Genomic DNA, 14,357 nt, shown 5'->3' with positions numbered 1-14,357 from the left:
GCTATGTATAACGGCAACTTCTCAAGGCGGAGACACCCGCCGTCGAACCCAGCATCGACAGCTCGATCGGTGCATGTAGGTAGCTACAGCGATGATGACGCTCGATATAGCGAGCATATAAGATCCCATTCCAACCCCCCCTGACACGTCGCCGCTACTAATCGACCACCCGATTGATAACCCGATGCTGGCGAACAGTAGTGCTAGAGCAGATCCCAATAGGTAGAAGCATGTATAAGTTCGTTTATCTACCTCGGAGACGTCTTGATCATCTGCAAAGTCTACCCATGATATCGACGGTGAGTTGTACCGTTCCGTAACAAATGTCGCTTGCACCTGAGATGGCTGCACCCACCATGGTTTCACCCACAATGGCTCATTCAGGAACTTGGAATATACCGATTGTAGATGCAAATCATCTAAGGGTATAGATCGATATTCAGCATTCAATATGTCTTGGTCCGAATCAAACTGTGCGCCGTCACTTTTTAGGGGGATATGTCTATGGGTACCCCACGCTGTGGTGTATTCATTAGGAGGCATTTTGAGAGGATGTGATGTTAGTGCTTTCATCGCCGCTACCTTAGGTAATCTTTATAGGCTCGCCGAGTCAACTCGTTATACCTTGTTCGACTACAACCAGACGGGCCTGGGCAGCTTTCCAAGCCGGCGGGCTGAATGAGGATAGGGAGCCGCCGTTCGGGGGTAAAGTAGCGGCACTCTTAATCCCAACGATGAAAGGCTTTTGGCTTTTGTACCTAATGTATGTATGTATGTATGTATGGATGGATGGATGGATGGATGAGGTGAAATGGTATTGATTGGAGTTCTAATAGATCAAAAGAGTACCCTGTTAGATTTGTCCAAGGCAATCGTAGATAGCTGTAGCCAGTGTTTAGCTGTATGAACTTCAAAATAAACAAAAGTTACCGTGAGCCGTGGACGGTGAATCAATTATTTATAATTAACCCCACGCATAGAATGTGCCTTGATACGTGGCAAGGCATATATTTTCACCATAGCCTGCATATGGCATGAAGGTGATCTGACTTGCAATTGGTCGGATACCGGTTGGGATAGGTCATAGCTCTTCTACAAGCTACTTTCACATCTTACACTTTACCAATCCGAACTTTTTCCCAATAGTTCTGCCAACTGCTCCAAGTACTTCTTATCCACGTCGTCGAACCCGTTGAGATCCGCGCAGTCGATGTCTATAATAGCCACCAGCTTCTTCTCTCCCCCTTCGCCCTCGACGACGATGGGGACCACGATCTCGCTCTTGCTATCTCCGTCGCAGGCGATGTGTCCCGGGAATTTCTCCACGTCGGGAACCAACTGCGTCGTCTGGGTCTCTGCTGCCGCGCCACATACCCCTTTTCCGAAGGCGATGGTTTGGCATGCGACTTTGCCCTGGAACGGCCCCAGAACGAGCTGCCTCTTCGACGATGTGGACTGACGGTCAAGGGTGTAGAAACCTGCAACAAAGCATATATGAACTCAAGCACTTATACCACTTGAAATAGGCTCTCAAAATCGAGATGATTCCCTTACCTGCCCAGTTCACCTGGTTGCTTGGATGAGGCAACGACTTATAGGCGTGCCATAAGAGAGACGCCGTGTTGGCAAGGTTGCTTTAAGAAGCCATCAGTCAAGTTGACTCTAAGCTCAAAAGAAGACATCAAGCTAATGATGGTTTTGATAGAATGCTCAAAAAGACATACCATACCTAAGGAGGCGGAAGTATAAGCGTGAGTTTGCTTGCTCAAATTTTAAGGGCATAGACGCACCCAGTTTCTTTGGCCGTCGAAGAGACCTTCCGCCTGCAAGAGGACTTGCGTATAAGCCTCGTCCTTGGTTACGCCCTCGGCAAAATTCGAGGCATCGGCATGGACCTACGGGTATAAGTCAGTGGCGAGACTTTCTATATATTTCAGTGTATATGAAGTGGGAGGGCCTTTTGAGCTTTCGAACCATTTTGTTTGTTAGGTAGCTACCTGTGACGAATTCTGATAAGTCGCAAAGTCTTGGGTATCTCTCAAAGTATATCCCTGTTCCCGAAAGTATAGTTCAACTAATGCAGATGATTCCTCATGCTAATACCCGTAGTCGCTTTATAGCCAACCCAACGCGCAACAATAGAGACGATGACTCGTGAGGGAAATAAGAAAAAAAAGGGTGTTTTTTCACGATGTCAGGCGAGCACGCGATCGTTAGCGGGAAGGACCCACTTCAAGCCCGTTACTACTACCGGAATTAGCCCTATCGGTATCCGAAATTACCGCTAACCTAAGCGCTTCGGTGTAACTGCAACTCGGAGGTGATACCAACGTACCTTCCCCGGGTTATATCGGTGAAGGGGTTCTTATATAAGACGTATATAATTTGAAGAGTAGAACATATTTCTCTTTTCCTTTTGTTCTCTTTTCCTTTCTTTTTTTCTTCAGCATATTTTAGGTATTTTATGTATATACAATATTTACAGCAATTCATGTCCTTAACTCATACTCGCTATTTGCACTCACCCCAACATCTCTCTACATTAACGCCGCTAATTCGGCCGTCCACTCTCTAAAATCAATACCTACCGTATCATTCTTAGACGTCTTCTCAAATTCGCTTTTCCAGCCATTCCACCTCTCCCACATCAGCGGCCCCTCGTACCGCGTCGAGTAAAAGTTGCGCAACTCGCCGCCGGCAAACCGCATCCACACGGCCGCGGAGGGGATATGTAATTCGATGGGCTCGTAATCCGTTTTCGTCGCCTTACTGATAACGTAGCAGCCCCAGTTTCCCAAAACCGGCATGCCTGCAAACGGGCCGCCCACGAAGATTATCGCTGCGAACGAGTTGATGTTCGTCCATGCCAGATTAGCCGCCTTTTCCGCCTTGGTTTCTGGCCGGCTGTACGGCCAACCAGCTAACGCTATAGACACCAACCTCTTAGCATGGATTGTTTGTGCTTGCTTGCTTACATCCGTATAGGTAACAGGAGAGATAAATATGTTTTAAAACGACTTACAATGCCAGTAATCGCTAAAGAAGTTCCAGAACCTAGGGAGATCCTGCCACAGCTCCATTTCTCGGATCGTGCCGGTCCCGTCCATGGAAACCTCGAGGCTGTCTCTCCCGGTGCGGTCAATGTGCGGGAGCTGGCTGATGCTGTCGAGGAGGTTGGCGACGTGCAAGTGTACCGACGGCCAAGACAAGATGATGTCGATGAGAAACTTCCAGAGCTTGCGTAGCTCGCAGTTTGTCTCCTTCGCCTCGGTCGTGTCTGCGAGGGTTGCTTTGTGCACATCTGCGGTGAGAAGCGTAGCCGCCTCCTCGGCTTCTATCTCGTCGTTGAGATAGGCCTTGAACGCGGTGGTCTGCTCTTCGGTCGCCACTTCATTTTGGACCTTCTCTTCAAACCAGGTGTCTGGGATGGCAATCATGTCGAAAATGAATGCTCTCCCATAGAGCCTAGAGGTATAGTTGGAGGTCCTAAATATGTCGTGATGGACTCGATGTCAATCAACATGTAAAAGATACCCTAGTTCCCTAGTTTAATATTTAAAGTCCGAATATAAAGTCGACCACATACGTCAAGCTTGTGGATTAAAATACCACCCCGCCAATCGATATATCAATCGACAAGCTGCTTACTCAAGATCTACACGTATATGTATGTCATACGCTAAATAACATCGAGGCACCCTGTTCCATCCTAACTTGCTAGTTAATGAGGGTCGCTGGGAAAGTTAGCCGCGCTGGTGCTGGCTGGGCTTTATTATAAAATTTCTTATCTCCGCTGCATATAGTATATCACCGATCGGCCGCAGACGTCGAGGGATGTGTTTGTCACGGTATTGTCTGTGTGGGGGCCGTTATAGGCGGAGATAGCAAAATCAACCCTTCGAGTTGATGTCGTTCTACGTTTTAGTGATGTAGTGGCTTGATAAGGTAACTTAGGAGGTAGCTACTTTCCCGGACACAAAGAATGTTTCATGTAACTAACTCATTAATACAAAGGTATAAGACTATCGGCATGATTGCTCAACTATCCTGATTGCGATTACCCATATAATGGTGTCAATTGTTATCACTTCCCAAGGCTGCACTCATATATCCATATCTTCTTGGAAGGCTAACACATGGTTAGATACCTCATGGCAGTTAGTATATACTTTGTCTCTCAAAGTATGGTTCGTAGTTGGAAACCTCATATTTTACGTTTATACCTACAGTTGTATAAAGATAATTCAAATTTGCAGCAATAGTATCGAGAAGTCGTTTACTCCGGGAGTCATGAATGCTTGCTAGACGAATAAAGAAAACTGGTTTTACGAAGCTTGAAAACGACGAAGGGAAAAAAAGTTAAAAGATACCTCTGGGATAAGATAAAAAGTCTATAAAGTACAAAAAAATAACATCGGAATGTCAGATATTTGACGATTTTTTGAAAGGAGCCTGCCGGGATCGAACCGGCGACCTAAGGATCTGCAATCCTTCGCTCGTACCACTGAGCTAAGACTCCACGTGACGTGTAAGTCGGCTTTTTGCACGCCTTTATATGTAAACCTATTGTTGCTCCAAGCTAGGTTAGGAGGTAATCTAGCACTCAGGCTAAAAAAGAAAGCCACCATCGTGCACCTAGCCGGACTAGGACAAGAACGGAAATTTACCTGCTACAAACGAAGACAAGGGGTGTGAACTAGTCTAGGCTAAGTACTCACATACTATGTACATAACATGTGCGATGTTATTCCCGTTGGTTTAGGTATATTTGGTTATGGTGTAGTCGTTGCTTAACGCGATTAAGATATTAGTGCTATTCTACGCCAGTTCAGAGAAACTCAATGCTTCTTGCTATTACTTTTTTACTATGTACCTAACCTGCCTACCTACTTAAGGTAGGCACTCCGAGGAAGACAAGGTTCCAACCCGGGGAGTTCATGCACAAGTTAATTGGGCGGCGCGTCATGGCGGTCCGCATGAACGGCCCCCCTTTCCCCGGGATCCCACGTCGTAGGTACTATGTAGTTGCGATGGACCCTCAGTTGGAGATACCTTGATACTCTCGGAGGCACATCTCCCGGAGGAAATGCTATTCTGAACAGATGTGCAGATTGTGTCAGGCGTGGTGGTATCTCAGTGTTTCTTTTGAATGTGTATTTACAGCTACCTAGGTAGTTTCTCAATTGCCAATCTGACTGCTAGATAGTTGGGGCTTGAGTGTTATACGTCTATACTCGTGGCCTTGCCTTATGAAAATTAAGAACAATTCTATTGCTCTATACTACCTAAGGTCCACCAAGAGAGAACCCTGAGATGGGCCACCCGCCGCAAGGCAGCAATGGGCGCGATAACGATGCGAACAAGCCGGCGAGCTCTCGTCTCCCCTTCTCGCCTGCAACAAATCGTCCTCCTTTCCGTGCTCTTCCTGGCGCTCTACTGCTTCCTCCTAGTCCCGGACCATAGCCTCGACTCCTCGCGCCCGGCTATGGCAGATACTTATTATACCTTTCCTAACCCACACTCGAGCTCGTCGTCGTTGTCTTCCTCCTCGAACTTGAAAGATGGACTACTACCCCCATCCCTCCTCAACAACCTCCACCTCACAACCTCCCAATGCGAATTTTCTTTCCCCGGGCTTACCCGCGAAATCGCCGCCGCCGTCTCCAAAGGCCCCTTCACCCTCCGGCGCAACCCGCACGGCCTCGGCCCCACCATCCTGCGCATCCGCGACGGGCACTTGTACATCCTGTCCCGCGCGCGCACGGTCGACCTCTCCGAAGCCATGCTGCAGCACCGCTCCGCGACCCTGCACCAGATCGCCAACGCGCTTCTCACCGCCCCCCGCCTCTCCTCTCCCGAGCAAGTCCCGGACACCATCCTAGCCTTCAACCACGAAGACGACCCGGCCTCCCCTTCCCTCTCGTACTCCCGCCCCGCGGACCCCTCCTTCGACGGCCCGGACAAGCACTTCTTCCCCGTCCCGCACTTCAGCTTCTTCGCGTGGCCGGTGCCGCAGGTGCGCTCGTTCGCGCGCGCCGCGGCCGCCGCGTCGGCCGTGGAATCGCGGTTCCCCGCGTGGAGCGACAAGGACCCGCGTGCGGTGTGGCGCGGCACGACGTGGTTCAACAGCGCGCGGGGCGGGGGCCGGCTGCGGCACGACCTGGTGCGGGCCGCGCGGGGCCGGCCGTGGGCGGACGTCCAGCCGCTGGCGGCGAACGGGAGCAACGCGCTGATGATCGAGGACTTCTGCCGGTACCGGTACGTGATTCACACCGAGGGCGTCACGTACAGCGGCCGCTTCCAGTTCCACCAGCTGTGCGCGAGCGTCGTCGTGGCCCCGCCCCTCGCTTGGATCCAGCATCTCACGCACCTCGTGCGTCCCGTGTTTAGTTACCAACTCGAGGGCGTGGAGCGCGTTGACCCTAATAACGATGACCGTGGTGGTGGTGGTGGTGGTGGTGATAGTGGTAGTGGAAAATTGCTGCCGTACCCCGCGGCTTGGATCAAGGCTGCTTGGCCCAAGGAGTACGATCCGAGCGAGGCTAATATCGTATTTGTGGCGCCGGACTGGAGCGATCTGGAATCGACGATTGCGTGGCTCGAGCGACATCCTAAGATTGCCGAGGGCATTGCGCAGAGACAGCGCGAACTGTTCCATGGCGGGGGATACTTCAGCCCCGCGGCGGAGATGTGTTATTGGCGTGCTCTGCTTCGGGGCTGGAGTAAGGTAGTCAGAACGGAAGGACAGGGCTTCGAAGATCTAGAAGAGATACCGTGGGAGGAGTTTAGCTTAAAGGAAATTCATAAGTAACTATCTTGACGGATAATAAAAGAAAGCTCTCGAGAAAAGAAATAGGGGCACAGTGGTTGGGATATATACTCTCTAAATTCTCATCATTAATATAATACACCTTGTGATTATTACTTTTTATATACACTTATGTGCACCCCATCTAAACTAACCGCTCCGCGCGCTTAGGCTAGCGAATGCGTCTGGGCTATGTCGACCATTATTCCAAGCCATTTCCATTCCAAGCGTCATGCTCTCCCGGCTCCTTGCACCAGAAGAAGCTGAATTAGGATTGCTGGGTACCGCGAACGGGGACGGAGCTCCATTTGTATTTGGGACAGGGGTTGCTGCCGCACTGTGCATAAAAGGGTTCTTACTTCCTGACTGAGGTGCTGTGTTCTGTTGTGTCTGTGCCTGATGTGGCTGTTGTGGTTGTGTTGGTGTAGGGGCTGTTTGGTTTACCTGCGTGCCAGGCGTGCTTTGATCTTGAGCTTGCGGACGAGCCGGGGCTAACTGAGGGTAGTTATATAGAGCTAGAATTGAAGCAGTGTTAGGCCTTGGGGGCAATTGCTGCTGCTGCTGTTGGTACACCGGCTGGCTTGCCACTTGTGCAAGGGGTTGCGGCTCGTACCACGCTTGTTGGGCTGGCTGAGACATCATGACTGGTGCGGGGGCTTGTGTAGGCTGGCTTACAGGCCGGCTCGTCGTAAAGAAGGGGTTGCTGGCGTTATTGGCGTTACTTGCATACGCAGAGTGGGATGCATTGTAGAAATTCTGCTGCGACTGCTCAGGTATTTGATTCAGAGTTGGTGACGCGATCTTAGTAGGCGATCTAGTGAAAGGGTTATTCGTAAGAGATCCTTGGTTTTGGAACGGAGAAGTAGTATTTAAGGAAAGGGAAGGCTGCAGATTTGCGGGAGCTTGTAGGAACGGGTTGTAGCTTTGCGTTTGCTGCGAAGGCAGTTGAGGAAACGTCTGGCTACTGGTGAAAGAGGGCTGCATAAAACCTGGTGTTTGCTGGATTGGAGCTGTCATCGGTTGCGAATAGAAAGGCTGAGACAGGGGCTGATGAGTCGGCAATCCCCCCGTATGGTGCGGGAAGAGTGCTTGCTGAGGAGCCGGTGCTATAGATAAGTTCTGCATGCTCTGATTCAAGTTAAAATCGGGCTGCTGACTTGGCATATCAAATGGATTCGAGGAATAAAAAGGGTTCCTATTCTGTAGAGTTCCTGTCGACTGCGACGACTGAGGTTGAGCTGGCTGTATGTCCCAAGGGTTGTTTGACGCGGGGCTTGCTGGACTCGGCGCAGTCTGCGGACTAGACCTCGATAATCCAATCGTGGGCGCAGTTCTCGGCGTCAATGGTTGAGGTGTTAGCGATCTCGAGGTCGGAGGAGGTCGAGAACTGTCACGACTTGGCAGAGATAAAGGAGGACCTCCTCCACCCTCTCCTAACCGCACTAATGCCTCTATAGTCTTCTCGATGTTACCATTAACACCCTTTAAAACCATAGCGTTGCGTTTGTCGTCCATGAACCCCATATCCCTGAGCTGTGTTAACTTCTGCGCCGTATCTTCCACCGTATCTTGATGCACGCTGGCCCCAAATGTGTTAGGTGTCTTATTGCGCGACTGGTCAGGACTCCGTGGAGGATCGTGGACGCCAAAAACACTCTCTCGTGGACGCGTTTCCTTCTTAGATCGAAAGGAGAAGAAACGGCTGCCGGTCTTGGGTGGTAGCGGCGGCGGAGTACCTTCATCTGAACTTCCCGTATTATGCTTTTTCGTACCGTTTACGGCCTTCTGCACGTACTTAGCCCTAATGAATCGTTCCATGGCGGAATCAGCTTCGTCGGCGTCGATCGGTACCGGAGGTTTCTTATTCTGAGGATTGTAAATCTTATTCGACGCGTCGTTTCCCATTCGCTTCATAGTCTACTAATGTAGTTAGTAAAGACCAGACTAACGCTATTTTCTTGCGAACTTGATGGTGATTCGTACTTCGACTTGGTCGTTTGACCAGCTATCCATGCTGAGCGATTTAACCTTGGAGATATGCGTGCCCAACTTGCGATGAATGGCGGCGCATCGCATGCAGAGAAAAACACCTAACTACAATCCGTATTAGCGTCGAGTTCGTATCGATGTTGTTGAACGTTGAAGGTTGATGATTTAGGTAACGGCTAAGGGAATCCGTGGTGATGATGACGGAGATAACCTCGAATACATACATTCCATGATGCCCAAGCTAGAAGAAAGACGCAAGTTAGCTTTATGAATTCGATAACGTCGATGGTAAAAACGAAACCGAAATAACTTTTACGAGAGGCACGTACATGGATTTCTTGCTTGACAATCGGCGCAAAAATTATTTCCTGGAACATTATGTACAAGATCTTGCAAGGCCTTCTCATTTCGTGCCTGCTGGCGCTTACTCATGAGTGCAGACATATTTGCGCTCGTTGTATTTGAATGAGAAATCAATGCTCACGAGAGCATCGACCGAGCTATAGATTCGGTTACAACGGTGGCGCGGCTAAGAAGATTAAAAAAAATGGTTGGATTTCTGAACGAAGATAACAAACTAGGAAACTCGCGTGGAGGCTGGGAGACGACTGAAGCCGAAGGAGGGTATGTCGCTGTTGGGATATAGGTCAGGGGGGTTTTTTATTTCTTGCTTGATTCGGATTGGGCCTTCATCAGCTGGAACTGGGCATTGTGATTTGAGAGGTTGTCAGATATAGAGGAACATGAAAAAGGAGGCCCTAGAGTAAATCCAGTAAATCAATGTACATAGGCTCTGCCGACAACAAGTATAATTATCTCCAAGCTTTAAATTTTGGAATTGTCGGCGGGCAAATGCAAATAGAAGAAGAGAAAGAAAAAAAGAAAGAGAGAAAAAATGAGCTGACGAGGTCAAAAAGAAACAGGAAGAAAGAGTGCGTTCCTAAGTCATGCTCAAACTCCAAAACGAAGTGTACGTTATTAACCAGGTAGGTAAGTAAGAGGTAGGTAGTGTACTATGTATGTATGAGGTATGAAGAGTTGAAGAAAGGATCAACGGGACGGGGCCTCAGACGGGCCTGGATCGCAATGACTTTCATTAGAAGGTACCTAGGTACCTAAGGTACGAACTGCAAAAGAGACCCACACAAAAAATAAAGGAGGCATGCGCAGCTGCAGTCTACCGACCTGGAAAGAACCGTGCACTCCTAGCCGACATACAATATGGGCAGACCACTACAGGCAATACCCCGTTGTGCTGTACGGCCTAATGTGCTGTAACCGTTGAACCCCTTCAGACGTTTTAACGCCTACCTAGCCAAGCTGAACCTAGCTTAGTTCAACGCCCACTTATATACCTGGGTACATCCACACACACAAATCCATACAACAAGCCCAATCCGGTTCTCTCTTTCTTCTAATTGGTTCCTCATTCAATGTTAGCGGCCCGCGAACAGACGCCAGACAAGCCTGACAGCTGCATAATGAGACCATCCACGTTGTCGACTAGCATTCCCCTTATTTTTAAGCGTATTTCGTGCTTACACCTTTTTTTGCTTCTCTCTTTTATGTGCGTCAGGTCTTAGATATAATTCTTATCTCGTAAATATGGGGAATTAGACCTCTAGGGCTTATCGTAGATACGAAGCGTAAAGGTGCCCCCCCTCGGCATAGCATGGGTTTTCATGGTTGATTTTCAGGGGTATACGTGTGTAGTTGATCCATCCGGGGTTGAATACCATAAGGTATATATAGGTAGGTATGTATATTACAGCTTGACACGCACGCTCGAGTTGCTGGTGTGTCATCGTGTGCTCCTTATATCATAATATAATATATCATACTTTATAATCTACTCCGAGACTTCTCAGAAGTAAATCATGTCGAGCATAGAATTGCAACGGTCCTTTCCGGCGGGCCTTCCCTCGGCCGAAATTGAGCCTCTATCTACTAAAGCCATCATAAAAGCACTATCGTTAGAACCTCATATCGAAGGTGGATATTTTGTCGAAACAGATGTAGGTCCTTCGAAATAAGAAAAATATCTCTCAGATGTCTCCAGAGGTGATGGATATCTGCTGGAGTTCTCTCAACTTATCCCATCTCTCGTTCCCTTAACAATAATCCCCTCTCCCCCCCTTCTCGTTACTCCATAATGCACAGTATTCAAGAAGCAAGCAACTAACAGGAACACCCCCCACCCCCCTTGGCTTAGCGTGATCCTCTTCTCATACCTTCCCCATTCCCCCCAACCCCAGCATCGTCTCTCGTGCCGCAGAGGCCCGGCTTCGACCCGGCCCACCGCAACGCCTCGACCACCATATTCTACTACCTGACCCCCCAGTCGCCCCAGGGCAACTTCCACCGCAACCGCGGCAGGACTGTACACACCCTCCACCGCGGCCGCGGCGTCTACGTGCTCATACACGCCGACGAGCCCGACCTGCCCGGCGGCGGCGGCGGGAAGCGCATCGAGACGTTCATCGTCGGGCCGGACGTCGCCAACGGCGAGAAGCTGCAGTGGATCGTCGAGGGGGGCAAGTACAAAGCTAGCTTCTTGCTTCCGGACGACGCTAGCGCTAGCGCTGGTGGTGATGGTGATGGTGAGGATAAGGAAAAGGAGAAGACGAGTGGCGGGCTTTTGATCTCCGAGACGGTTGTTCCCGGTTTCGAGTTCTGCGATCACGACTTCTTGCGCGCGGAGGAGTTTCGAAGGCTGGTTACTCCCGAGAAGGCGGAAGAATTGGCTTGGCTGGTGAGGAAGGCTTAAGCGACGGTGTAGAGAGACAATCTGGGCTGAAAGACCTAGATTATGATGTGGAAATGAATTAACGAGAAATCGGATATTACGAGTATAACTTATTATCATAACTTATTCGAATGGCCAGTTGAGTATTGTGTTCAAGGCTTGGCTCTCCTATTCCCATTTTCTGCTACTCTATGCTTCCTTTCCTCTTAATTCTTGCATCCGCTTATACGTACCTAAACACACTATGATCACTACCTTATGCTACAGAAATTGCAAGCTAACATTTCCGTATAAGATATATTACAAGATTTGGGCATCACTTCTAATATATTAATAGATTAAGAATATTAGCGAAAGAACCAACAATATAGCAGTACAGATGTGACGCGACGTGACATTGCACCCCGCACCCGTCCAATAGCATCACAACTCCATTCTACTATACAAAGTAAGAAGCAACCCGAGATCCTTCCTTCCATGCGCTTATAGCCATAAGCACTACGTTATAAACGAAAACCACAAACGCGAGCTTTTGGACCGGTGAGCCTATCTTAGCGTCTCCAGATCCGTCAGCGTCAGAGGAAATACTTTGCGATCGATAGAACAGCGTCCATCGCGTGCATATTTTCTGAGTCACCGTATAGCATTTTTACTAACCCTTGCTTGTCACGCCCTGAGCTGATCCCAGCCTGCCTCAAGGTATTCTTCTTGGCCGTGACTCGATTCTGGATTCAATTAGTACTCTCGTTCTGCTAGGCAAATATATCAACAACCTGTAATACAACGCCGAGTCACCTTCGTCCAAGCGCCAGTTCCTGCGCCGTGAAATAGTATAACACATTCCCAATACAAACACCACCACCCCATTCCCAATGCCTCCACCAATGGACACAGAAACCTTCCTCAGCGCCTCCTACGCGCGCATCCGCGCCGCCGCCTCCGTCCCCCCGGGTTCTTCTCCCGCACGCACCCTCCCCACACCCTCCGCCCTTTCCCAAGCCCGTTCCAGCCTCCCGTCCCCCTCCGATCCCACTACCACCGCAGCCTTCCTCTCCGGCCGCGGCCCCGAAGCTACCATCACGCACCTGACCGCCGACATCGCGCCCGCGCTCGCCGGCCACAACCGCAGCGGCCGGTACTACGGGTTCGTCACGGGGTCCTCGCTGCCCGTCGCCGAGGCCGCGGACAACCTGGTCTCAGCCCTGGACAACAGCCTGCAGGTGCACCTGCCGGCGCAGAGCGTGGCGACGGAGGTCGAGGACGCCACGCTGAGGCTGCTGCTGCGGGTGTTGGGTCTGGGGGAGGAGGAGGAGGAGGGGGGGGGGAGGAGTAGTAGCTGGGGCGGGCGGACGTTTACGACTGGCGCTACGGCGAGCAATGTCCTGGGGCTGGCTTGCGGGCGCGAAGCTGTGATTGCCGCACGCCTGGGCCCGGGAAGTGCGGACGGAGAAGGAGGGGGAGAGGGAGGGGTAGGCGAATTAGGTCTCCTCGGCGCGTGTGCGGCCGCGGGCGTGAGGGAGATCCAGGTCCTGACGAGCATGGGCCACAGCTCGCTGGCGAAAGCGGCGTCGATCGTGGGTTTAGGACGGCGCGCGGTCAAGGAGCTGCGGCACAACGAGGCGGAGCCCTGGAGGTTGGACCTGGATGCTGTGGAGCGGGAGCTGCGGCGCGAAGGGGTGGCTAGTATTATTGCTGTTAGCGCTGGGGAGGTTAATACGGGGAGGTTCGCGACGACTGGGTTGGAGGAGATGCGGAGGTTGCGAGAATTGGCTGATAAGTATAAGGTTTGGATACATGTTGATGGCGGTACGTTTATGCCTGCCCCTATTTACGCGCGTGGATATATACGTATATCTATTTAGATGTACGGTGTTAATGTCTGTCTAGCATTCGGCATATTCGCCCGCTCTCTCCCGGCGACAAGCGAGTTTGCGCGGCTCCGGGAGTTTACGGCTGGTCTCGAGCTCGCGGATAGCATCACCGTGGACGGGCACAAGCTTCTGAACGTGGTATGTTTGTTATTATTTTATTTCTCCTTCTCCTTCTTCCTCCCTTCCCCCTATCCTATTTAACACCCCCAACCTCGCTAACAAAATCAAGCCCTACGATACCGGCATATTCTTCACCCGAACCTCCACCATCCCACAAGCCGTCTTCCAGAACCCCAACGCGGTATACCTCTCCACCCCGTCCACCCCTTCTTCCGGCCCCGCCATCCCCAGCCCGCTAAACATCGGGCTCGAGAACTCGCGGCGCTTCCGCGCGCTCCCAGTGTACGCGGTCCTGCTGAGCGAGGGCGCAGCCGGGATCGCGGAGATGCTGGCGCGCATGGTGCGGCTGGCTCGCGGGATCGCGGGGGCTATAGCGCGGGACGAGGAGCTGAGACACGATTACGAATTACTGCCTAAGCAGACGCAGGCGGGAGAGGAAGAAGAGAGCAATACGCATATCATTGTGTTGTTCCGCGCGCGGGACGAGGGGCTCAACGAGAAGCTGGTCGAGAAGATACAGGCGTCGGGGGAGTGGTACGTCAGCGGCACGAAATGGGAGGGACGGACGGCGTGTCGGATCGCGGTGTCGAGTTGGCGGGTTAATGTCGACGAGGACTTGGCGTTTGTGAAGGGGAGACTGGCTGCGATAGCTAAGGAGTGGAAGGAAGGGGGGTGGTAACATGATAGGTATTTCCCTGAAATGAATAGTACTGGTTGAGTTGAGTTATATGGGCTTGGGCACTAAAAAATAAATAAAAGATGCCGTTGGTAACGATAGAATACCTGGTATGCTTATATCTCTTCTCATTGTCTCTGCTTGTTG

The 14,357-nt window shown here is 50.9% G+C and overlaps 7 protein-coding genes and 1 non-coding gene across 8 annotated transcripts; 3 read left to right on the top strand and 5 right to left on the bottom strand.

Moving 5' to 3' along the window:
- Positions 1–21: 21 nt before the first annotated feature.
- F4812DRAFT_460909 (uncharacterized protein) lies at positions 22–543 on the bottom strand (the record flags this gene model as incomplete). Its single annotated transcript, XM_047937779.1, has 1 exon — positions 22–543. One exon carries the CDS (start codon positions 541–543, stop codon positions 22–24), a length of 522 nt encoding a protein of 173 aa, XP_047788245.1.
- A 158-nt stretch (positions 544–701) lies between these two features.
- On the bottom strand, positions 702–2,509 carry F4812DRAFT_435081 (GAF domain-like protein). The gene is made up of 4 exons (XM_047934743.1): positions 1,975–2,509; positions 1,781–1,895; positions 1,555–1,635; positions 702–1,478 (listed from the first exon to the last, which is right to left on the bottom strand). The coding sequence occupies exons 1-4, from the start codon at positions 1,975–1,977 to the stop codon at positions 1,120–1,122; spliced, it is 558 nt and encodes a 185-aa protein (XP_047788244.1). The 5' UTR covers positions 1,978–2,509; the 3' UTR covers positions 702–1,119.
- Positions 2,510–3,822, bottom strand: F4812DRAFT_435074 (uncharacterized protein). The gene is made up of 2 exons (XM_047934742.1): positions 3,023–3,822; positions 2,510–2,926 (listed from the first exon to the last, which is right to left on the bottom strand). The coding sequence occupies exons 1-2, from the start codon at positions 3,435–3,437 to the stop codon at positions 2,538–2,540; spliced, it is 804 nt and encodes a 267-aa protein (XP_047788243.1). The 5' UTR covers positions 3,438–3,822; the 3' UTR covers positions 2,510–2,537.
- Positions 3,823–4,446: 624 nt separating this feature from the next.
- On the bottom strand, positions 4,447–4,519 carry F4812DRAFT_t109. The gene has a single exon. It is a non-coding gene; the product is annotated as a tRNA-Cys (tRNA).
- Positions 4,520–4,762: 243 nt separating this feature from the next.
- Positions 4,763–6,884, top strand: F4812DRAFT_88899 (uncharacterized protein). Its single transcript, XM_047939517.1, has one exon. The coding sequence runs from the start codon at positions 5,339–5,341 to the stop codon at positions 6,809–6,811; it is 1,473 nt and encodes a 490-aa protein (XP_047788242.1). The 5' UTR covers positions 4,763–5,338; the 3' UTR covers positions 6,812–6,884.
- F4812DRAFT_88903 (ArfGap-domain-containing protein) lies at positions 6,885–9,409 on the bottom strand. The gene is made up of 4 exons (XM_047939518.1): positions 9,127–9,409; positions 9,022–9,038; positions 8,792–8,902; positions 6,885–8,725 (listed from the first exon to the last, which is right to left on the bottom strand). Exons 1-4 carry the CDS (start codon positions 9,239–9,241, stop codon positions 6,959–6,961), a joined length of 2,010 nt encoding a protein of 669 aa, XP_047788241.1. The 5' UTR covers positions 9,242–9,409; the 3' UTR covers positions 6,885–6,958.
- A 1,265-nt stretch (positions 9,410–10,674) lies between these two features.
- F4812DRAFT_465852 (RmlC-like cupin domain-containing protein) lies at positions 10,675–11,941 on the top strand (the record flags this gene model as incomplete). The annotated part of the gene is made up of 2 exons (XM_047938495.1): positions 10,675–10,812; positions 11,010–11,941. The coding sequence occupies 2 exons, from the start codon at positions 10,675–10,677 to the stop codon at positions 11,562–11,564; spliced, it is 693 nt and encodes a 230-aa protein (XP_047788240.1). The 3' UTR covers positions 11,565–11,941.
- Positions 11,942–12,063: 122 nt separating this feature from the next.
- Positions 12,064–14,325, top strand: F4812DRAFT_465846 (PLP-dependent transferase). The gene is made up of 3 exons (XM_047938494.1): positions 12,064–13,349; positions 13,431–13,552; positions 13,644–14,325. The coding sequence occupies exons 1-3, from the start codon at positions 12,416–12,418 to the stop codon at positions 14,211–14,213; spliced, it is 1,626 nt and encodes a 541-aa protein (XP_047788239.1). The 5' UTR covers positions 12,064–12,415; the 3' UTR covers positions 14,214–14,325.
- Positions 14,326–14,357: the final 32 nt, after the last annotated feature.

Source organism: Daldinia caldariorum (assembly GCF_022478825.1).
Source record: "Daldinia caldariorum strain CBS 122874 unplaced genomic scaffold F4812scaffold_13, whole genome shotgun sequence".
In the NCBI taxonomy this organism is placed as follows: domain Eukaryota; kingdom Fungi; phylum Ascomycota; class Sordariomycetes; order Xylariales; family Hypoxylaceae; genus Daldinia; species Daldinia caldariorum.
This window is presented reverse-complemented; position numbering and strand designations above follow the sequence as displayed.